The sequence below is a fragment of the Acinonyx jubatus genome, chromosome B3 (genome assembly GCF_027475565.1).
Source record: "Acinonyx jubatus isolate Ajub_Pintada_27869175 chromosome B3, VMU_Ajub_asm_v1.0, whole genome shotgun sequence".
Taxonomy (NCBI): Eukaryota; Metazoa; Chordata; class Mammalia; order Carnivora; family Felidae; genus Acinonyx; species Acinonyx jubatus.
The window spans coordinates 108,100,922-108,126,047 of record NC_069386.1 but is presented as its reverse complement, the minus strand read 5'-3'; the positions used below and the strand labels follow the sequence as shown (position 1 = coordinate 108,126,047).

The 25,126-nt window shown below is 39.3% G+C and overlaps 1 protein-coding gene across 11 annotated transcripts in view; it reads right to left on the bottom strand.

The window, feature by feature from the left end:
- The window catches only part of SYNE2 (spectrin repeat containing nuclear envelope protein 2), a 343,315-nt gene that overhangs the window by 211,198 nt on the left and 106,991 nt on the right, over positions 1 to 25,126 (bottom strand). For all 11 annotated transcript variants that reach the window (XM_027065882.2, XM_027065880.2, XM_027065884.2 and 8 more), the window contains exons 11-21: positions 22,642 to 22,779; positions 14,161 to 14,325; positions 13,435 to 13,547; positions 12,287 to 12,449; positions 10,860 to 10,938; positions 10,190 to 10,377; positions 8,310 to 8,474; positions 6,823 to 6,972; positions 4,538 to 4,708; positions 1,643 to 1,801; positions 1,171 to 1,344 (exon numbers count right to left, since the gene is read on the bottom strand). In XM_027065882.2, coding sequence (XP_026921683.2) covers positions 1,171 to 1,344; positions 1,643 to 1,801; positions 4,538 to 4,708; positions 6,823 to 6,972; positions 8,310 to 8,474; positions 10,190 to 10,377; positions 10,860 to 10,938; positions 12,287 to 12,449; positions 13,435 to 13,547; positions 14,161 to 14,325; positions 22,642 to 22,779 — 1,665 coding nt within the window. The remainder of the gene's footprint in view (positions 1 to 1,170; positions 1,345 to 1,642; positions 1,802 to 4,537; positions 4,709 to 6,822; positions 6,973 to 8,309; positions 8,475 to 10,189; positions 10,378 to 10,859; positions 10,939 to 12,286; positions 12,450 to 13,434; positions 13,548 to 14,160; positions 14,326 to 22,641; positions 22,780 to 25,126) is intronic.

Sequence of the window (25,126 nt, the reverse complement as noted above, 5' to 3'; positions counted from 1 at the left end):
AAAAAAAAAAAAAAAGGCCGAGGGAACTGGTCAAAGATGGTGGCTAGCAACATGCAAACAGAAATCGATCACACAGGGGAGGTCTTTGGGGTCCTGGGAAAAGGTGTTGAGACGGCTGATAACAGGGCCGTGGTCGGGTTCACAATCCAGAAAGCCAGATGAGGACTGAGGCCCAGAAAAGAGAAGGAGGCCATGATGAGCATAAACAGGCTCCTTCTTCTAGAAGAGTGGGGCGGTCCCCCCAGAAGTCTAGCTCATGTTAAATGTCCAATAAGTGTGTGAAATATTGAATAAAGGAACGAAAGGACACATATCACTCTACCTCTCCAATGTGTCCAATGGTAGAGACCTTATCGTACTTTTACTTCATAGACCACCCAAGTGCCTCCCATCATGTTAATTAATAATGACTCTCGGGTTTGCACACATCTTCAGTCGTCTATCAAACCGGCAAAAGCAACCTGAAACTATCGCCACACAAAACAACATCACTGGATCTTTACCCATAAAATCACATATAACTTCTATCAAAGCATTTTAATGACAAAAGTGTGATTTTATATTCAGAGAACTTTACCTATTCCAAGGGCCTTCATGTGCCTTTTTTTAATTTAACGTCTCACAACAAATTTGGCAGCTGGAATTATGCTGCCCATTTTACTAATTTAAAAAGCAAGAAAAATTAAACTCATGCTGAATATCGTACAATCAGTTGTGCTCGTGACACTATACCACTGAGTCCATTTGGCAGATCTATACTAAAGTTTAAATTAAAAAAATTCCTCACATTCATGTATATTTTTAATAGTTTCTGGGAACAACATATAAAACTGGGAAATTCTTTAAAGTTACAGTAACTTTGTGCATGATTACAGTGACGGAACTATCTCGATTTCACATGAGGTAGGTAGCTGATAATAAACAGCCTACATTTGGGGGTGCCTGGGTGGTTCGGTGGGTTAAGTGTCCGACTTTGGCCCAGGTCATGATCTCACGGTCTGTGGGTTTGAGCCCCGCGTCAGGCTGGCTCTGAGCTTGGAGCCTGCTTCAGATTCTGTGTCTCCCTCTCTCTCTGCACTTGCCCTACTCATGTCTCTGTCTCTTAAAAATGAATAAATGTTAAAAAAAAAAAAAAAAGAAGAGCCTACATTTGACGGTTCAGAGTCCCACCTTGTATTTTGAAATTAGTCCACTCCGGCTCTCTCTTTGTCTAAGTAATTGCTCAGCCCTTGTCATGTATGATTCAAGTTCCCTCTGTGACTCCTCCACTTTCAGCCTGACATCCAGATCTGGGGAAGCATCAGCTGAGTTTTTCAACACGGAAACTAATTTCACCATACTGATCTGCAAAGACAAAAAATTCTCAACAGCTGGCCCAGCTTTTCAGTAAGTCACAAATTAACAAATACAGTCTTTGAGGAGTGACTCTTATTTTCCCACTAGACATAAGAATATCCTACTTATTATGTTGATATTTTTCAATGTGCTCTAAATTGTTAAAATATACACATAAAACACAAAAGTAATATTTTATAAAACGTTTCCAACTTAGAGGGCAATCCCTCCCTCTCTTCCCCATCCTCCTACTGACCACTCAGTTTTAAAGACTGGATTCACTTAATAGGAAATATTAAAGAGAGACCTGAACTTTCTCTTTAGCTTCTTGAATCTTTGTCTGAAGCCCAACTGTGAGAACATGTTGAAGGGACTCCTGGCTGGAAATATTCTGCACATCCATTTGTAAGGTATCTTCAATTCTAGACACAAGCTCTTCATACATAGAGCCTTTGGCAATAAGATGCTATGAAAACAAAGTGAGACCACAATAAATATTCAGGTTATATGTTAAACATTAACCTTAATCCGGTCAGGAAATCATGAAAAGTTAATTATTATTAATCCAAAGCGAGGTACATTTGTACTCTAAAAATGTTATTTTTAAACTTCATTAAAAAATTTTTATGTTAGTACAATGAGATTCTGAGAAACATAGTCTGTCATAGATTCTTTACACAGTAAGCACTTCAATAAAATAAAGCCTAGAAGTAATACAATGCCAATAGTCAAATAAGTTGAGAGAGTAGTAATAAATCTTAAAATGAAGTTCTCTTTTTTTTAAATGTTTATTCATTTTGAGAGAGAGAGGGGGAGAGAGCACAAGCATGCGCACACACGCAAGGGCAGGGAGGGGCAGACAGAGAAGGAGACACAGAATCCAAAGCAGGTTCCAAAGCTGTCAAAGCAGAATCCAAAGCTGTCAGCACAGAGCCCGATGCAGGACTCGAACTCAAGAACGGCGAGATCAAAACCTGAGCTGAAGTCGGACGCCCAACCGACTGAGCCACGCAGGCACCCCAAAATGAAGTTGTTCTAAGTCAAATCGGTTGGAAGGAGATTCACTAAATGTTATTGGAGAAAAATGGCTATTGGAAAAGAAATTTATAACCGTGCTTTATACAACACACTAAAAATAAATTTCAGTGGATCAGAAAGTTACATATAAAATAGAAAACTACAAAAAGAAATTATCCATGAAAAGTGATCTACCCTCTGGGTGTGAAGGGGCCTTTTTAGGGATAAGAGCAGGAACATCAATATAAAAATTTTCCATGTAAAATAAAATAAACAACTTAAAAGTCAACAACTTGGTAAAAATATTTGCCACACAAATGAAAATGCGTCGTGATTCAAAGAGCTCATAAATTCAATAAGAAAAGTACTAAGGTCCTTGGGGTGCTTGGGTGGCTCAGCTGGTTAAGTGTCCGACTTCGGCTCAGGTCATGATCTCGCAGTGAGTGAGTTCGAGCCCTGCGTCGGGCTCTGTGCTGACAGCTCAGAGCCTGGAGCCTGTTTCAGATTCGGTGTCTCCCTCTCTTTCTGCCCCTCCCCTGCTCATGCTCTGTCTCTCTCTGTCTCAAAAATAAATAAACGTTAAAAAAAAAAAAAAAGAAAGAAAAGAGAAATACTAAGGTCCCAAAGAAAATTCAGAAAACGCAAGAACATAATTCACAAAAACAAATGGCCGATAAATACATGAAAGACAGTTCAACCTTACATGTAATTAAATAAGTACAAATTAAAATAACGAGGTACCACTTTTCAGTTATCAAATCAGCACAAAAAATTTTAATTACAACTCAAGGGTAGCAAAAGTATGATAAAATAGAAGTTACACTGTTTGATATTAACTATATAAATGTTGACTGTATTTATCTGAGAGCAGTGGAATCATGGTGCTTTTACTCTTTATGCTTTTGTACATTATTTAAATGTTCTACAGTTAGCACATTCATTTATATTTTCATCTTTTTCTCTTTTTAATTATAAAATTAACAATATCTGGTTACTTGGTTTACATGTATGAGACATCAGGAAATGTGCCAAGACTGGGGCCTAATGCACGATCAAGATAAGAGTTAGTTATGTGTATATTCTTACACACAGTTTTCTATGGATATAAATCCATTTACTACAAAAAAGCAATTGTTTTAAAAAAAAGACTAAAAAAAATCACATCACTGGTACTGTTCACCAATTTGCATTTCTTACCTCACCATATATCTTGCTCTAATAAAGATCTACTTAATTTCTTGTTAATATAAGTATATCCTTATATAAGCATATTTGTATTTTCATTGTTTGTAAGAGGGATCATTGTCATCGTTTTGAAATATTTTTAAAATATTGAATTTCTCCTTCCTACTCATTTCTTTCATCAAACGAATTCCAGATACAACAAATAAATAAATATAAAAATAAAACAAAAGTAAAAAGTGCTGGCAGATGGCACAGGTACGTTTACACAATATTTTCAAAACGATAAAAAATGTGATTCGTATAAACCATGAAAACACAAAATGCTACCTATACACCTTTCAGAAATCTGGATTTCAAAGAATTACGTGAATATCCCTTCATTCCAGGAACTTTCCATCTTGTTGTAATTTATGACATGCTCCATAAGTTTTATAGCTGAGCTGGAACTCAGTAAAAACCTCAGTCGTAACTCCATCCCCAGGAGAACCGAATGATATTAAAACACACTCTTGCCTCAGTGCTTTTCAATGAGTCAACTGCCCGAGAGTAAAGACAGAAAGGTTTTAACAACATCCGTCACCCTCCCTGCATCAAGGAAGGAAGGGTAGGTGGCTTAATCAACGGGTGAGCTTTCAAAGCATAAATTGTATAATCTCTTATACTCTCGCTGAACTGACCTACCTATCTGACACATCCTGACTCATCTCCTCATTGCTCTCTGAAACCAGAGAATATTTTAATCTCCATTAGGTGGCTGGGAAAATCAGTTCAGGAACTGAGACTTGTAAGGTATCATTAGTGGTCTCCTAATCTATCCTCTGTCCTCAGGCAAAATCTCAGCAAATGATCCAGGAATGACAGTCCATGCAATTTTTACAACACTCAGCAAAGAAAGTTCAAACAGCAGTCTTATTACTATTTACCTTAAAACCTTGTATTTGTCTTAGTACATAAGTCCACAACCACGAAAGCTATGTTCTTAATACTTTTGCACTCCTACCTGCAAAGATTCTTCCACTGAGGCGTCTACCCCCTCATGACATCTCAGAAGCTCCAGAAGAGATTCAGTTTCTGCCTCCCAGATTTCCACTTGTTCAATGAGTTTTTCAACATCTTCAGCCACTTTGAGTTGCCCTGTGAATTCATTTTCTTTTTCATGTCCTTCCCCAGCCTACAACATTCAAAATTACTGCTAAGAAAATGGCAACATCACTTATAAAATACTTTTTTAAGTGTATTTATTTTGAGAGAGACAGAGAGCACAAATGGGTGAGGGGCCGAGAGAGAGAGGATCCCAAGCAGGTTCAGCAGTCAGTGCAGAGCCTCGACATGGGGCTCGAACTCACGAAACTGTGAGATCGTGACTTGAGCTGAAACCAAGAGTCAGACACTCAACTGACGTGAGCCACCCAGGCACCCCTAAAATAATTTTCAATTAGAAAAAGTTATATCTCTTTTCTTCCTGAAGACTGCTAATGCAACATACTTTAGTAACTTAAAACCTACTTTTTGGATAATGATAATCACACTCTATGATTGCATTTATCACTTTAAAAAGTAAAAAATTTGTTCATGTTTTCTTTTTTTCTTTCTTTCTTGTTTTTTTTTTTTTTTTTTTTTGAGAGAGAGAGAGAGAGAGAGAGCAAGCACGAGCAGGGGAAAGGTGCAGAGGAGGGAGAGAGAGAGAGAAAGAGAGAGAGAATCTTAAGCAGGCTCCATGCTCAGCACAGAGCCCAATGGGGGGTTGATCCCACCACCTGGGATCATGACCTGAGCCCAAATTGAGAGTTGGATGCTTAAAATGACTGAGCCACCCAGATGCCCTTCACATTATGTTTTCTTAATGAGGGTATCATTCCTATCATTTAGTTATCATCATCTTCATTTTATAGATAAGAAGATTAAAGCTTAGAAAATTAGGGTAGTAACTCCACAGATACATTTCTAAAACTCACATACAATTTTAGTAAATACAACTAAGAGTGACAGTAGTCATGAAACATCACCAAGAAGAGACTCAGAATCCAATTTCAACAAAATTAAGCCTTTTCCCATTGATAACCTCTCAATATCCTATAGGTTATGCTATAGCTCTGCATGACAGGTGCATCCTTAAAGCTGTTGTTAATCAGATATCTTAAATGTACTAGAGAAATATAGTGTTCCACATCCTTCTCCTCTATAAACGTATTGCACAACTTCAGATCTTTCAAGACTTTGATCAGGTCTCCTTATGGTGCCAAACACTAGCACTCCATCCCAGCAACTGGCCAAAGTCAGCCCAAACTTAATTTAAGTGAAATAGGATATGTTATTATTCGGAAGGAGGCACATTTCCAAAATCACTGGTATTATCTTACATGTGTATAAACTCTTTGTTCCTTTTCCATAGTCTTCCCTATAATCTAAAATCGTCCTCTAGGGGCGCCTGGGTGGCGCAGTCGGTTAAGCGTCCGACTTCAGCCAGGTCACGATCTCGCGGTCCGTGAGTGCGAGCCCCGCGTCAGACTCTGGGCTGATGGCTCAGAGCCTGGAGCCTGTTTCCGATTCTGTGTCTCCCTCTCTTCTCTGCCCCTCCCCCGTTCATGCTCTGTCTCTCTCTGTCCCAAAAATAAATAAAACAACGTTGAAAAAAAAAATAAAAATAAAATCGTCCTCTAAACTAAACAACAAAGCAAGAAATAAAGATTATACTGTCCCCTACTGTACAGAAAGGAAGTAAGACATGGGTCAGGGGCTAGACCAAAGCTAGACAATCCCTGAGCAAGAGGCAGAAGTCATCTGAAGAAAATATCAACTCAGTATCCACAGCTCAGAAGTCATGACGGCTTCTGCACGTCTGTGGAATTCCTGAGTGAGGGAGAGACACAGACTTGAATGCTGAAGCCTCCTTCATGAGGGATCCTAGTGGAACATTCTAGTGGAAAATGACCACATTTTAAGTGTTATCCAGGGTGCCTGGGTGGCTCAGTCGGTTAAGTGTCCGACTTCAGCTCAGGTCATGATCTCGCGGTCCGTGAGTTCAAGCCCCACGTCAGGCTCTGTGCTGACAGCTCGGAGCCTGGAGCCTGTTTCAGATTCTGTGTCTCCCTCTCTCTCTGACCCTCCCCCATTCATGCTCTGTCTCTCCCGGTCTCAAAAATAAATAAACGTTAAAAAAAATTTTTTTTAAGTGTTATCCAATAATCACATTTACCACTGTTTCAACAATATAGGTTTAACAAAAGAAAAATAGCCACGGTATAGCTATATACAAGTGAAATACATAGAGTATGACTATTTTACCTTTACATGCTGATTATGACTTCCAGGAAGTTCTATTGACATATCCATTGAAAAATCAACAGTTGGTTTTTCTTCTTCATGTAGCTGAGTATTTTCATAATTGTCAAAAATGGGCTGATCCTGTTTTTTTCTAAGTGGCAGTTTCATTTCCTATAAAAATTGTCATAAAATTTACAGTCCATTTTAAAAAGTTACTTATTGACTTCTTTTGAGAGACAGAGAGTGAGGGGAGGGGGGAAGGGGCAGAAAGAGAGGGAGAGAATTCCAAGCAGGCTCCTCACTGTCAGCACAAGGCATTATGCGGGCCTTGAGCTCACGAGCCGTGAGATCGTGACCTGAGCCAAAATCAAGAGTCAGTTGCTCAACCAACTGAGCCACCCAGGTACCCTGAAGCCCATATTTTTATGTGAAGATACATTGTTACTAACAATAACTGGACATAATATATTCAACATATTTTGGGGATTTATCACATAATAACAATGTTATAAAGTAGGAGCATTTCCCCAAAAAACAAAAAACCTCCCTCAGTCTAAAATTATTAAAAATAAGAAATAGAATAATTTAAGTTCAAAAATTATTTATTAAAGGTCTGCTTTTATAAGGCGCCATGCTAAATAAAAAGCCATATAAAGTTCCGTGTATGTTCTTAAGGAGGTTGAAATCTGTATGCAAAAATGCTTATGTTGTTCTATAATGGTAAATGAATTTCAGCTACAAAACTGTATTATTACATGTCCACACAAAATCTTGTCCATAAGGGATGACTGACTTAGTCAGTTAAGCGTCCGACTCTTGATTTCAGCTTGGGTCATGATTTTCATGATTCGTGAGTTGGAGCTCCGTGTGGGGCTCTGCACTGACAGTGTGGAGCCTGCTTGGGATTCTCTCTCCTTCTCTCTCTGCCCCTCCCCTGCTTGCTTTCTGTTTCTCTCTCTTTCTCTCTCAAAATAAATATTTAAAAAAAAAAACAAAAAACTTGGACATAAATGTTCACAGCAACACTATTCATAATAGTCAAAAGGGTGGAAAGAAGCCAATGTGCATAAACTGATCAATCAATAAATGAAATGCTGGGTATCCATACAATAGACTATTATTTGCCATAAGAAGTAAATGAAGTACTGACACGTTACAACACAGACGAACCTTGAAAACATTATGCTAAGTTTAAAAGGCGAGAAACAAAAGACCAGATACTATTTGATTCCATCTGTGTGAAATATCCAGAACAGGCAAATCTACAGAGGCATAAAGTAGATCAGTGGCCACTGGGGAGGCTGGGAGAGAGTATAGAGTGACTGCTAATGGAGTCAGAGTTTCTTTAGGAGATGACAAAAATGTTCTAGAATTTATGATGGTGGTGGCTGCACGACTCTGAATATACTAAATATACTAAGTTATACACTTTCAATGAGTGAATTGTATGGTATGGGAATTATATCTCAATGAAGCGGTTACCAAAAAACAAAAACAAAAACACTTACAAGTTGAGTTTTTGTAATAAATTTTCTCCATCTTTTATTCAGCCTTCTCAGTTCTTTAGAAATAGATGATCCAACTTCATCATTACTGACTTGAATTAGGAAATTTCCCACTTCATTTAAAGTAGTATGTTCTACACTCCACTGGGATATTGTCTCAAAGGGAATCTACACAACATAGAAGCAACACATTTTAATGACACAACACTTGTCTTTCTGTTATGCGTAATAGATCTTTACCAAGTGATTCTAAGCAAAAGTGAGTATGAGGTTCTTGCAGACACTCTGACCCTCCCCTCAGAGGATTCCCCATCCCTGCTGGACTAGCTCTTCATCCCTAATCACTAACTGCCAGGCACCAGCTGTCATTGCTCTTGGTCCTGAACTTTAAGGAAGCAGCTGATGTTCCGCCTTTCTAAGTGGCTAATGAGCTTAGAGCAAAGGCTCTCAAACATTTATCGGTTCATGGTGCCCTTAATGTTTCGGTAATTTTTTTCATAAATTCCCTATGTCAGGAGATTCATCTAATGGTTCTCATTTTCAAGTAGTCGGGTCCAAACCACTTGGTAGTTATTTGCTGTATGGTGTCCCACAGGCTGATGTTGCTGTGTCCCTCAAAATTTAAATTATCTTTAAAGTCCTCTGGAAGCTCAGGGCACCTCAGCACAGAGTTTGGGAAGTGCAAGGCTTATAGTGTTTTTTTTTTCTCATTTATGTGAATCTTAATAAAATATCTTTAATGGATGAAGCCAGCGAGTATTATGATAAGCAAAATAACTCAGAGGAAGACAAATACCATATGATTTCACTCATATGTGGAATGTAAGAAACAGAACAGACGAGCAAAGGGGGGAAAAAAGGAAAGAGAGAGGCAAACAAGAAACAGACTATTAACCAGAGAACAAACTGATGATTACCAGAGGGGAGGTGGGTGGGGGATGGGTAAAATAGATGATGGGGATTCAGAAGTGCCCTTGTGATGAGCACTGGATGTTGCATGAAAAGTGTTGAATCACTTTATTGTACATCTGACACTACTATTATACTGTAGGTTAACTACTAGAATTAAAATCAGAATTTAAAAAAAGGTTTTTAAACACAGAAGAATCGTTGAAAGCCAAAGATTTGAATTTTTATCACTATAGGTGACAGGGAGAATGACTCACCAACCCCTCAAATATTCTTTACATGCTCCTACACTTATCACAAATTTTACTTTCATATAAACAGCCCATTTTCAGCTGAGGAACTTTAGTGTCTATTTGGAAAATGTTTCATCTGAGACTTTTCATCAAAATTATTTTCAAGCAGATAACCATTTGCAACAGAGGAAAAGAAATGAAAGAAAGAAAAACTATCCCAGAGAAGAATCATAAAACAGATTATGACATGACTAGCAAGTGAAAACACTGATGAATTACGTTGAAATTTCTTCCACACCTCTCCACATAAGTCTAAGGTATTCTGCATTTCCTTCCTCTGGAAATACAGGAAGATTTTAGAGCTGAAAGGTATTCACCCAAATGGAAAAATAAAACTTTTTAAAATATCAAGTTATTTTAAATGCGTCTATAAGCTATTGAATATTCAAGCCTTTTCTTTTCCTTCCAAAGAACTTAAGCAATATATCGTTCAAAAGCTACTGTGTGTGTGTGTGTGTGTGTGTGTGTGTGTGTGTCTAAAACCTACAATGAGGAGAAAACTTCCTTTTGGCAATTGTATTAGAAAGAAACTAAAGTCTTTCCAATACTTTGAAGAATATTTCCAAGAGTCATGTTCACTCTTCCCTGGCCTCTCATTTTTGGATTGAAAACGAGGATCTCCAAACAAAACGAAAAAAAAAAGAAAAGAAAATTGAGGAGGTAACATTAGACTGAAAATACCTCTTTAATCTGTTCCTTCTTTGTCTCCTCAAAACAAGCCTTTAGTAAGCGAAGTTTTTCCAGATAAGTAGCCCAACATGTCAAAACTTTCTGAAGAGTGGACTTGACATTATATACATTTTTTCTATACATACAAATATCATATTCCACTGCCATATATTGTTTGCTAATATCCTGATATTCTCCATCTATAATGTTAACAAAACAAGAAAGTAATCTTAGAAAACAGTTTTTTATTAATAAAATAATACCAAGAAAAATATTTGCATATTAATTGTCAATGGTCAAGTAAATATGTACTGTGATAATATTAAAAGTGAACGCAAGAATTTTCCAAAGAAAACACATGTTAAACCAATTCCTAAAACGTTAAGGTATAAAGAAAGTGAAACAGATAAAATGCTATTTTTTTTTAATGTTTGTTTATTTTTGAGACAGAAAGAGAGAGGACAAGCAGAGGAGGGGCAGAGAGAGAGAGGGAGACACAGAATCCAAAGCAGGCTCCAGGCTCTGAGCCATCAGCACAGAGCCCGACACAGAGCTCAAACCCACGACCTGCAAGATCATTTAACCTGAGCCGAAGTCAGACACACAACCAACTGAGCCACCCAGGTACCCGCATGCTATTTTTAAGTGATCATTTCATCAAAAAGTAACTGTATAGTTTTACCTAAATTCTTATGTATTTCTTCACACTTTTGCAAGGAAGTTTCAAGTTGAGCTAGGAACTCTTTTTCTTCAATAAATTTCTGGGGGGGGGGAAGGAAAAAAAATATATTGACAGCTTTTTACCATTAAAAATGTGCCAAGAAATCCAGAGAGAAACATAAATATTGATGAAGCACTCGGGCCCCAAAATTTCCTTAAGGCTTTACTACTATATATTTGGGTAGAAAAGAAGAGTAGTTCATGAAGAAAGTCGGTTAAGATCTAGGAAACAGAAGTGTGAACACTATGTAGGTATGAGACCTAACAAAGTTCATCATTGCCGTGATATGGTTCCACAACGGTTTTTCTCCTGTGGGAAAAGGTAAGTTACATATACCATTTTCAAAAGCTCCTACTTCACATATTTATTAATATTGCATAATTTATGCCAGTTTCTCTTTTTTCACAACTTTTATTAATATTGAATAATTTTTATTAGATATATGAGAGTATGTTGTCAATAGATAACATCCATCCCACAAAAACATCTGAGTAACTACCATTAGTCAAATTATGATGTGTCCTAAGCAAGCAAATTCTGCTGTTGAAAAATACAGTTAATTAAAAGCTCGTATTTACTGTATACTTATTAAATTCCAATGGTATGATTACTTAAATGAAAAATCAAAGTAGGAAATACATTCAAAACCTAGTCAAATTGAGAATGATGTCTCCTATTCAGGAACGTACGGTGTTTAAATCATAAATTATTAAATAAATCTGTCTTGATTGCGTTGTTCAATTTTTGCACTGAAATTTACAATCTTGGATTTTTCTTTTTTGCCACTCATTCCAAAAAAAGGGAAACAGAAAGAATGATATTAATTCCTAACTGTAGAAATGACATTTCTAGGATGCTTTTAATTTACAAAAGAACATATTTATATTTAAATCATTTGCAACATTTTTTCCCATTAATTTCAAGAGCCAACCCCTTTCTCCAAAAATAAGCCCCAAGACAAAATGTGCTGTCTTTCCCACTCTTACAACTCGAAAGGCTAAGATTAAAATGTTCTAAAAAAAAAAATTACTTTTTGAATGAAACCATGAATCTGAGTGGGAAAAATTCTTAAACAAGACATCCAGTAAGTGAATGCTGAAATTTTTAATAACCTGAAACTTTTTGTAACTGTTATGTTAATTAGCCTGGTTAACAGAGTCTTCCCTGTTGTGGTAAATAATGTGGTTTTCTCTTTCTTACTCCTCCCAATGTCTGTTATTTGGCTACCTAAAATTCTGTTCTCTAGGTAATTTTAAGCTAATGAAAACTACCAAGAAAACTCATCTCAAAACCTGGAAAGGTAAAGGGAAACTGTCTTAAGGAAAAATGCAGACTTAGCACCCAGACACGGAGAACGGTTGTCAAAGACACAAAATAAAACAGCTTACATGCCACTCTTCCAGCAACAATTCCACAGATTCTTTGTTCCCATATTTGACGTTCCAAACATCCAATTTTGATTTTACTTCATCTAGCAGACCAAGAACTGTGCACTTATAGTAATGAAATTCTAGAAGTGGAATGAATTTTTCCCCCGAAATGTTGTTGATTCTGGAAAATATTTCAGGTTTCAGAATTTAACTTCATATTACTGCCCAAATGCGAGATAATCTGTTTGGCATTTCTAAAAATATTGGGCCTTTGGCTTTTTATTTTAAACACATGGAACTCAGATGTATCCTCAAATTTTTTTTTTTCTTTTAAAGTAAGATGTACTACCCCCAACGTGGGGCTTGAACTCACAATCCTGAGATCAGGAGTCACATTGCTCTACCAACTGAACCAGCCAGGTGCCCCCCAATTTTTTTTTAACAGAGTAAAACAAATATTGTGGCTAAGAATAAAACAACTATTTCTGAGAGGAAAACATCTAATAGAACATTATCTGAAGAAACTATTCCCCTGTAGAAAAAAAATCCTATACTAAATGTTAATCTCCAAAATATTTTACTAAGTTTGTAAACTTTTGTATACCCGAATGCAACTATAATTTCAACATTTACATATTAAAACGGCTTTCATTATTATTTCAAATAATAAAACCCTCTTATTATCATTGTAATAAGTTGTGCATGAATAATGAGAAAAGAGAGGATGAGGTGGACAACCATCAGTTAAATAATCTCTATATTTACAGTAATTTAGAGTTTACAAAGTACTTTCAGATACCTCCTCCTGTCTCACCCAGTATCCTTGTGAGACACGAACAGGGTGGCTATCATTATTCTGTATTTACAAATGAGGATACATGCTCCAAAAGACAGTAACTTGGCCAAAACTCAGATACGGAGCTCGGTTTCTGACTCCATTTCTAGAATTTACCCCACCACCATATCCTACCATCCAATGAAAAAGGACGTATGTTAGTATGATGTGATGTTACTATTACAAAAAATGTGAAGGTACTGTGAATCAAGATTTAAAGAATCCTTGTCAGAAGTTATCTAAAAATCTATACTTTTCTGGTCCGTATAGCATCCTGTTAGTGCTCAAACACGAGTGGCATCGGCAGTGGTGAAATGGTAGTGTTACAAACCGTGCTTTCATTTCCTCCAATTTCTTAGGTGATACCAGTGGCAAATTTTTTTCATCTCTATTTTCAAACGCCAGAAGAGTATGCGAATGACAATCAAATTTATCCATCAGATTCTGAAAAGAAATTTAGCATGACATCAACCAGACTTTTTGCCAAACACTGTAACTGGGGGTTCGTTAATCTCATTTGCTCTGCGTATGAGCTGCATCTTTTGTCCAAAAACTCATAAAGCCCTTACTTTTTTTCACTAAAGCTTCGCCAATGCGTAATTTCATCATAAATGCTTTACACTGGAACATTTTACAGAGAGACAGACTAGTTTCTTTGGTAAAAGCATTATCCAAACCTTTTGTTTTGGGATTTATTTGTAATTCCTTTGTGAGTTCGCATGCCATAAATGTCGTCTATCAAATTCCTTCATACCATTTTGATGAGAACCCACTCTCTCACATTTTACGCCAGTCTCTTTCCTCCTTTTTGGTCAGGCTTTACGGTTGCTTTAGAACTGACTGGACTCTATTCTTATTGTTTCCACCTTGAACTAGCACAATGCCCATAAGGAAGTGAAAGTATCTTCTGGCTCCCCAAAATCCCCAAGGGAATCATTCCAAACCCCCCTCAAAGAGGCACTGTATTTCCTTCCCTTCTCTCTAGGACAACGTCTTCCTCAAGAAGAAGTCCCTAACAAAGCACAGATTTTCCCATGTTTCTTTGTTATTTTCCAACCTTGATTAAAGTCATTTTCTCTTGTATTAGAGCCACGGCTTCACAGTAATCCTGGGAAGCTGGCAAATCTTCATCGATAAGCTCCTCTACCTCCTGGAGCCAGGCTTCGATTTGATGCAGCGGTGAGGGCAAGGCATCATTCAGCTCCCTTTTCCACACATTAATCTGAAAAAACAAACATCAGCGCTTCACTAAACATTCTTCTGAAGTTTATTTCTTTGCACGCAGTTTGTTGTTTTTTTTTTTATTTTTTTTTTTCAACGTTTATTTATTTTTGGGACAGAGCGAGACAGAGCATGAACGGGGGAGAGGCAGAGAGAGAGGGAGACACAGAATCGGAAACAGGCTCCAGGCTCTGAGCCATCAGCCCAGAGCCCGACGCGGGGCTCGAACTCACGGACCGCGAGATCGTGACCTGGCTGAAGTCGGACGCTTAACCGACTGCGCCACCCAGGCGCCCCAGTTTGTTTAATACTTCAAAGTTTCTCTGATCCATTAGTCAGGGAAGTCTTTCTCAAATGGGCAAACTTCTCAGTTCTGTTCATTTGCTTACCTGCTGATAGAGAAGATCATTTGTTTAAGAGCAATAGAAGGGGGCACACGAGGGGTGTCTGGGTGGCTCAGCTGGTTAAGCATCTGATTCTTGGTTTCCTCTCAGGTCATGATCTCACAGTTCATGGGTTTGAGCCCCGTATCGGGCTGTGTGCTGACAGCCTGCTTGGGGTTCTCTCTCTCTCTCTCTCTCTCTGACCCCCCCCACAAAATATGTAAATACACTTAAAAAATAGATATAAATGGGAGCACAAGGATAAGAATGAATATTTTGATAAATCCATAATCAGTTATGAGAGGCAAATTAGAACTATTTAAAGCACCCCTCAGGGCACCTGGGTGGCTTAGTTGGTTAAATACCTGATTCTTTTTTTTTTTTTAATTTTTTAAATATTTATTTACTTGTTGAGAGACAGAGAGAGCGTGAGTGGGACTGGGGCAGAGAGAGAGAGGGAGATACAGAATCCAAAGCAGGTTCCAGGCTCTGAGCTGTCAGCACAGAGTCCGATGTGGGGCTCGAACCCACCAACTGTGAGATCGTGACCTGAGCCGAAGTTAGGTGCCCAACCGACTGAGCCACCCAGGTGCCCAAGCATCCGATTCTTGACTTCGGCTCAGGTCATGATCTCATGGTTTGTGAGTTTGAGCCTCACACAGGGAGAGCTCTGCACTGACAGCACGTAGACTGCTTGGGATTCTCTCTCTCCTCTCTGCCCCTCACCCGCTCTCTCTGTCTCGGTCTATCTGCCTGTCTCTCAAAATGAGTAAACGTTTAAAAAAAGCACCCCTTTAGGCAAGGGTAGACTGTTATATAGAAGGACCATCATCTGAAATGTTGTATGGCCTTGTGTTCTGACTCTACAACGACACCTCACGCTCAGATTTATAGATTATTTTTCTCACTAGTACTAATCATATATTCACATTACATATCTCTACCGTACCTCCTGAATATCTGTCCCTCACCAAAGCCCCCCCACAATCCAGGAAACCTCTTCCTTCCTCAGCCCTCCCTGCATGCACACAAATGCCAACTGCCTCTTTCCCCAAACACCGACTGCACTCTCAAGGTGTTCGCACTCCCTGTCCCTTCTACCTGGATGCTTTCCCCATTAAGCACCATCAGAACTCACCTACTCCCACATTCATTCATTCATTCATTCAGCAAACACTTATAACCTATTGTGCTAAGAGCTGAGCATAGAGATACACAAGGCTTCTGGAATGGAGAGGGGACATGTAGTGGTTGTACCACAAAGTACTGTGCAATGAGCACTGAGACCCCAATGAGATGTACACACATGTGAACACTGGAGCATTTTAAATATGTGTGCTCAAAAATTTAAGTAAGAAACAGAATAACACATAACACCGATTTACACAACTTAATAATACACAAGCACATAAATACGTTATGTATTTGGCAAGAACATATGAAACGAAAAGGCCTAAGGAGACGGGGAAATGAAGGAGGGCATGGGTATAGAAAGAAATAAACACAAATTAAACAAGTAAATAAAAGTAAGAGTAGGGCCTTGCCTAGACTCATATGCCATGAAGGGAAGAGTGAGTTTAACACAACTCTCTACATCTGACGGTCAACCAGATAAAAACAAATAAACAAACAAACAAACAAAAACCCACAGGTCTTGCCTGAACCATCTAGTGGGAAGCAAAGTACATGGTTACAGTGAAATGTAGTCAGCAAGATAACAGAGCCAGGCAAAGGGGCCCAGGGAAGATCATGGAAGAACACTGATTCCACACCAATGCCCAGACTTCTTTTTGTTAATTTTTAATTTTTAATTTTTTTTGGTTCAAGTTTTTATTTAAATTCCAGTTTGTTAACAGTGTAACATTAGTCTCAAGTGTAGAATTTAGTGATTCATCACTTACATACAAAACACAGTGCTCACCACAACAAGTGCCCTCCTTAATCCCCATCACCCATTTAACCCATCCCCTGCCCACTTCCCCTCCAGTTACCCTCAGTCTGTTCTCTCTAGGTAAGGGTCTGTTTCCTGGTTTGCCTCTCTCTCTCTTTCTCTCTCTTTCACCTATGTTCATCTTTTTTATCTTTTAAATTCCTGAGGCAAGGGAAACACAAGCAAAAATAAACTACTGGGATTTCATCAAGATAAAAAGCTTTGGCACAGCAAAGGAAACAATCAACAGAACTGAATGGCAGCCTTCAGAATAAGAGAAGATATTTGCAAATGACATATTTGATAAAGTGTTAGTATCCAATATCTATAAAGAACTTATAAAACTGAACATGCAAAAAACAAATAATCCGGTTTAAAAAATGGGCAGAAGACCTGAATAGACACTTTTCCAAAGAAGACATCCAGATGGCTAACAGACACATGAAAAACAAGCTCAACATCACTCATCATCAGGGAAATACAAATCAAAACTACAATGAGGTATCACCTCACGCCAGTCAGAACGGCTAACATTAATAACTCAGGCCACACTAGATGTCGGCAAGGATGCGGAGAAAGGCGAACCCTCTTTACATTGTTGGTGGGAATGCAAACTGGTGCAGCCACTCTGGAAAACAGTATGGAGGTTCCTCAATAAGTTACAAATAGAACTACCCTATGATCCAGCAACTGCACTACTCGGTATTTACCCAAAGGATACAAAAATACTGATTTGAAAGGACATATGCACCCCAATGTTTATAGCAGCACTCTCAACAATAGCCAAAGTGTGGAGAGAGCCCAAATGTCCATCAATGGATGAGTGGATGAAGAAAATGAGGTGTGTGTGTGTGTGTGTGTGTGTATATATGTGTGTGTGTGTGTGTGTGTGTGTGTATACACACATACACACACACACACACACACACACACACACACACACAACGGAACATTAGCCATAGAAAAGAATGAAATCTTGCCATTTGCAACGATGTGGATGGAACTAGAGAATAACGAGCTAAGCCAAGTAAGTCGGACAAAGACAAATACCATACGATTTCACTCATATTTGGAATTTAAGAAACAAAACACATGAGCACAGATGCCAAGAATTCTTAAGCAAGATAAAAATCCAGCTCCTAGGCCACGTCCTTTCCTGAGGACCCCATTTAAGAATGTGGTTTTTGATCTGAACTCACATGGCTCTATTGTGGATTTTTTGGCATTCTTACTCTAAAGACCACCCCCCCCCATGAAGATCATGCACAAATTAAAATGTGTTTCAGTCAAATGGCTTCCTCTATTGAAAATAGGAGTTTTAAATCTGTGTTTCTCTTTCTCTTATAGTTCTACTAAATGAACTGCCACTGCTCTTTAACTTAAATTGATTTTAAATAGAGGAAAGAATAAGCAAAATTACATTTTTTAAAAGAAAAGGGTTATTTGATTCATCATTAATTGATTAAAAAACATTTACTGGGTGCCACCATGTGTAAGATAAATATCAAAAAGAAACATTCAAGCAAATGCCCAAGTGTAAAGATTTTTTTTAAGTGTATTTACTTATTTTGAGAGACAGAGAGAGGAAGAAGAGAGAGAGAGAATCCCAAGCTGACAACACAGAGCCTAACACGGGGCTTGATTCCACAAACCATGAGATCGTGACCTGATCCCAGATCAAGAGTTGGACACTTAACCAACTCAGCCACCCAGACTCCCTGGAAGATGTTACGTGAGTAAAAAGGTAGGCTTTAAGGCAGTCAAGTGGAACTATTCATAAGCTAGAAGTATTAAACATTATAGTTTTCATATTATTTTTTTTGTTGTTGTTTTTTTTTAGGTCTGTTGAGGCCTAATTGACAACATAGTAAGATATTTAAAGTGCACATCATGGTGATATGATACACCTACACATTGTGGAAGGATTCCTAGTATCTAATTAACACACCCTCACATCACGTATTTACCTCTTTTTTTCTTTTCTTGGTGAGAACATTTCAATTCAACTCTCTTAACAAACTTAATGATACAATACAGTGTTATGAAGTGTAGCCACTGTGTTTTACATTAGATCCTCAGACCTTACTCAACTGACAGCTGAAAGTTCGCACCCTTTTACCAACTTCAATCCCTCCTTTCCTCCATCCTGACCACCGCTTTTATCCTTTCTGTTTCTGTGAGTTTGACTTTTTTTTTTTAAAGCTTCCAGACATAAGGAATACTATATAGTACTTTGTTTTGCTTTAGGTGCTTCAACTTTATCTTCTCAAACGACGTAGGACAAAAGATAGCTCCGTAATCTTAAACCATTAAGTATACGCCATTAAGCCTCCAGTTGGAAAATCATGAAAAAAACTGTTTTCATCATTATGAATTTTTAATACGCGCTTTGAGTATATCCAAATAATTTGTACATTTGCCAAAATAAAATAAGCCAGAAAGTTGATGAGTGAGTTAAAGAGAGCCTAAGAACAGTATCTTTAATCCAACTGATATTCTTTTCGCAACTGAAAGGAAGCTGAGTATGTTTTGAATGAAAAGGAACGTGTGCTTTCTGCCTGAGGGCTGTACTCTTGTTTAGGTAACGGTCAGAAGGGGAAAGATAGAAGGCGATAATTACCTTTTACTACTCTTCTTTTTCACTTACCATAGAAAACTGGCTCCATACTTTTCTTTTTTAGTTTTGGAACTTATTTTTGAATTTAGTTGAAAATTTATATCTGATCTGAGCTGATCTTGTCAGGTCAAAATAACATAATGTTGGAGCGCCTGGGTGGCTCAGTCAGTTCAGTGATCGACTTCGGCTCAGGTCATGATCTCGTGATTTGTGGGTTTAAGCCCCGTGTCGGGCTCTGGGCTGACAGCTCAGAGCCTGGAGCCTGCTTCAGATTCTGTGTGTGTCTCTCTCTGTCCCTCCCCTGCTCATGTTCTGTCTCTCTTTCTCTCTCAAAAAAATAAACATTAAAAAAAAATTTTTTTTCAACGTTTATTTATTTTTGGGACAGAGAGAGACAGAGCATGAATGGGGGAGGGGCAGAGAGAGAGGGAGACACAGAATCAGAAAAAGGCTCCAGGCTCTGAGCCGTCAGCCCAGAGCCCGACGCGGGGCTCGAACTCACGGACCGCGAGATCGTGACCTGGCTGAAGTCGGACGCCCAACCGACTGTGCCACCCAGGCGCCCCCCAAAAAATTTTTTAATTAAAAAAAAAAACCATAATATTGCTATTTTGCATAGCTGGCTTAAAATGAAACCATTTACTGTGATGCCTTGAGGTAACTGTGTGCTCAAACAACTGAACCAGAAATTGTCTAGATGGTATTGACTTTTCTGTACCTGAAGGCTGTAAAATTAATATGTCTCATTTGCCACACCAAGACAAGGAGCTGTATTATAACGAAAAGAATGGATTTTCAAGCTACTATCAATTTGTGGCACTGAACTCTTGCAAAATAGTATTGTTGTTTTTTTTTTTTAATGGTTTTTCTCATTATGTTGGGTACTTTTTCCCAATCACGTTAAGTAAAATTAGGCCAGGTGTTTGTGGCCTGGAACACTGTGAACTCTACAGACAAGATCTTCTTCCTCTCGTGTTTTGTTGAGGCCGTGTAACCAGGAGCTCCTGTCCTCTCAAGGGTCAGTTTCAAAGTCGCGATGAGAACACGAGCAGGGGACACAATGAGCCGGGCCACTTGATGGGAAAGTTTCCGGAGCTGCGCTAGTTGTCCCAAATTAGGTATTTGGAGATGGTGGCTCTTTTAAGTTACTGGACCTATTTACCACCCTTCATAAAGGATGTGAAAAATGTATTCTGAAAACAGGCTGGCACTGTTGACAGCCGAGAGAGCAGGGGCCAACAGGGATCAACAAACTTTTCCAGGGCCAGAGAGAATTTTTGACTGGCAGACCATAAAAATCTCTGTTGCAACCCTGTAAATCCACCAGAAATCACTTAATTATCCACTTAAAATGCGTGAAGGGTATGGTATGTAAATTATACCTCAATAAATACGTTTAAAAAAAGAATGAAGGCAAAATAAAGACATTTAGAAATCAAAGAAAATTAACAGAATTTACCACCCACAGACCTGCATTGTAAGTTTAAAAAAGTGTTTCAGGCTGAGGCAAATAAATTTGGATGGAAACTCAAATCTCTCCAGGAAAGAATGAAGAACATTGGAAATGGTAAATATCTAGATAATTATAAAAGACATTTTTTTCTGTTAATTTCTTTAAAACGTATGATTGTTTTTAGCAAAAATTGGTAACATGGTCTTGGGGACTAAAACATTTGTTTGTGGCATAAATATATTTATATGTAAAGCAACTATAGCACAAAGAATGACAAATAAATGAATCAATTTAACTGCAAGATTTCTACATAAGAAGTTGTATGATAACTTAGAAGTTGTGTAAGTAGACTGCAAAAAAAGTTGTTTTAAGTTTATATATTTATTTTGAGAGAGAGAGAGACAGTTCGAATGAGCAGGGGAGGGGCAGAGAGAGAGAGAGAGAGAGAGAGAGAGAGAGAGGGAATCCCAAGCAGGGTCTGTACTGTCAGCACAGAGCCCGACACAGGGCTTAAACCCATAAACCGTGAGATCACGACCTCAGCCGAAATCAAGAGTTGGACACTTAACTGACTGAGCCACCCAGGAGCCCCAGACTATAAAAAAATGTCAATGTATATTGTAGGCTGACTAAAAACCTGATAGAAAGCAATAGAGCCAAAAAGCCTATTGCGGCACCTGGGTGGCTCAGTCAGGTGAGCATAGAACTTTGGTTCAAGTCATGATCTGGCAGTTCATGAGTTCAAGCCCCACATCAGGCTCACTGCTATCAGTGCAGAGCCCGCTTTGAATCTTCTGTCCCCCTCTCTCTGCCCCTCCCCCACGTGCTCTCTCTCTACAACAAATAAACATTTAAAAATTAATCAGTTAAATGTTTAAAAAAAAGGTCAATAGATAAAATGAAATTCTAAAAATATCAACATAATCCAGGGCGCCTGGGTGGCTCAGTCAGTTGAGCATCTGACTTCAGCTCAGGTCATGATCTCACGGTTTGTGGGTTCAAGCCCCACATCAGGCTCTGCGCTGACAGCTCAGAGCCTGGAGCTGCTTCAGATTCTGGGTCTCCCTCTCTGCCTCTCCCCTGCTCGTGCTCTGTCTCTCTCGCTCAAAAACAAACATTAAAAAAAACTTTTTTTCTTTTTTTTTTTAACGTTTATTTTTGAGACAGAGAGAGACAGAACATGAACGGGGGAGGGGCACAGAGAGAGGGAGACACAGAATCGGAAGCAGGCTCCAGGCTCTGAGCCATCAGCCCAGAGCTGGACACGGAGCTCGAACTCACGGACCGTGAGATCGTGACCTGAGCCGAAGTCGGACGCTTAACCAACTGAGCCACCCAGGCGCCCCAAAAAAACTCTTTTTTAAAGACACAGATAATCTGACACGATCAACCACCTTATCTTAACTGATATCTATAGAATGCTCTGTCAAATAACTACAGAATACATGTTCATTTTAAGTGCAAATGGTATTACACCAACATGCTCTATGTCTCGGGTCATAACACAAATCTTAATAAACCGAAAACAATTGAAATCATACAGATATATTCAGACACACATACACATGCATCTTCACACATTCTCTCTAGGCTCATCCCTAACCCCCTCCGAGAACCTACTGATGGCTACACAGGACACTGGTCCACGGAAAAGGTGAGGCTGGTCAGTCAGAATATGGATAATCTACTCTGGCAAGGCAATCATTGATAGCAAATATAAAAACTTTGGACAAGCAGCTTTTCCAAGCAGAATGCTCTAAATTCCTATTTAAAGATCAATCACTACCCACGCGAGACCCTGGAGAAAATGAAAGAATACTCTCCCAAGTTTCTGATGAAGCATCTACTCTTTTACAGCATTCCCCATGGAAGTCTAATCATCCAACAAACAAAGCTGCCCCACGAAAATGTTCTAATCAACATAACACGGTAACCTGGTAGTTGAGGCCATCCCAGACTTCTCTCAACTGTAACTGATCTTCATTCAGCTCATCCAAGTTCTTTTCTATTGGCAGGATGTCCAAAAAGGGCTCTTTTCCTTCATTGAAGGACTCCAAAAAGGACAGCAAGCTCTACCATCAGAAGAATATTTTAAAGACAGAAATTTTAAATCAGTTAATATAAGGTAATCCGCTATTTTAAGGTCTATCGCTGCAGGTTATGTTTAAATTTCTACTTAAAGAGAGGTACGATTCCCTGGATTCAGGGTCCTCTACACTGATCTGGTACCTTTCTTCAGTGCACCCTGATCACTTGAGTGCCCTCATGGTAACACAGGTCACACCTTGTGTCTCGTCAGCACTGTTGGATTCCTAAGGGAATGGAGCGGCAAGGTCACCCAGCTCTAGAGGACAAATCACGACGCCACACGGAAAATGGGAGTTTCTCTGTCCTCCCTGGATATGTGTTCACAACAAAATAAGCATGAGCGGAAATGAGAACTATCCAGCAGTGGTCATCACGGACAAACGTGTCTATGATTAACTGTGCTCTCAAGCCGTTGCTTCCCAAGTTGTTTTTTACAGACTTGAGAAAATATGTTGTCCCTCAAAAATTTAATAAATTAAGCTTTTCTGGGCTCGTATTAGTGTGCAGTTCGTGTTTAAGAGTCACCAATTCCATAAATATTATTTCAGCCCTTATTCATAATAATTGGCAGATTTTATCTTATTTTATTTTATTTCATTTCATTTCGGCTGAAGATTTAGGAGCTGGGGTGCCCAGCTGGCTCAGTCGATAGAGCATGTGACTCTTGATCTTGGGGTCGTGCGTTCAAGCCCCATGGTGGACGCAGAGCTTACCTTAAAAAGTAAATAAATAAATAGAATTTGGGGAAAGATTAAGTTTTATGAGCAAACCAAGGGATAATTACTGTAATTCTTTCTCACCCCTAATAACTCCCTAAGGCCTTTTATTCAAGAAAGCAGAATCTGTGGTGCCTTACTAAATCAAAGAGGTAGGTGAGAGTAAAGCACTTCCGGGGATGCTGGGCCTCTTGTCAACGAAAAACATATCAGGCCAAAGATGGAAGCAGCACAAAAACCTGTACGACCCAGATGGAAGGAAGACGAGAACATCCCATCCCTTTCTGCCCTGATGCCTCTAAACCAAAAAGGATGCTGTTGCCAGTGAGCCACACAATCCGCTGAATGTTGGCGTGGGACAGGCTGGATTCATCGAACTCGCCCGCTCAGCCTGCAGGTGCTAAGTGCGGAGCAAGCACATGACCGTACCCCTGCTCTATTCCCAGTGGAAATCCAATGGGGAGCAGAGCTGCAGGGACCGTGGGTTCTAAGGAACAGGGCTGAAAAATCCTCATCTCGGCTCCTGTTAGGCTCCTTCAAGATGATACAGGTTCTCCTGGTCACCCAGGAGGAACCCCACGAAATAGAGAGCTGGGTCTTCAAGGCTAGACTTCACGCGAACCCACCTCTCCCTGGCAGTAGCTGTGTAACCTCAGGTGTCGTGGAATAACACCACCACGTTCAGCAAGATGCTGTGATGCGTAAAACGCTCGTCAGCAAGGTGCCTGGTACACTGCAGATATTCAAATGTGGTGACAGTCACAGTTGTCGTTCTTCCTCAAAGGGTGCCTCGGTTGAGGCCCTACACTTGGGGGTTATAACTTGGGGTTGGCTTCATTTTTTACTTCCTGATCTTTTTTTTTCATTCCATATAACCTAGTTCTGCTCTAGACTCAGGACTGGAAAACTTTTACTGTAAGAGGCAAGATAGTAAATGCCTAGGCTTGAGGGCCATACGGTCTCTATTGCCACTATCTGACTCTGGCGTTGCAGTGCAAAGGCAGCCACAGACCATACCTTCATGGGCATGGCTGTGTTCCAGGAGTACCTAATTTACCAAATTGGTGGGGCCCACAGACCAGTTTGCCATGCCCTGCTATAAAATTTACTATTCAAGGTACCTTAAGGACCAAGTATTAGCAACACCTGGAAGCTTGCTGGAAATGCAGAATCTCAGGCCCCTCCCCAGGTCTACTGAATTAGAATCTGCATCTTAGGGGCACCTGGGTGGCTCAGTCAGTTAAGCACCTTCTTCTCGGTTCAGGTCACGATCTCACGATTCGTGAGATTGAGCCCCGCATTGGGCTCTGTGCTAACAGCGCACAGGCTGCTTGGGATTCTCTCCCTCTATCTCTCTGCCCCTCCCCTGCTCATGCTCTCCCTCTCTCTCTCTCTCAAAGTAAATAAATAAACTTAAAAAAAAAAAATCCGCATTTTAACAAGATTCCCCAGGGAGTTCACGTGCACATTAAAACTTGGGAAGCGCTGTCCTAGAACGTGATGCTAAAACTTGAAGTTAGTTTAGCATTTATGTAATTAACTCTGCAAGACTTTTTTTTCCCGAAAACATCCTACTCCTCCCTAAGAGTAAGCTGCAAACAAATTGCTGTTTAAA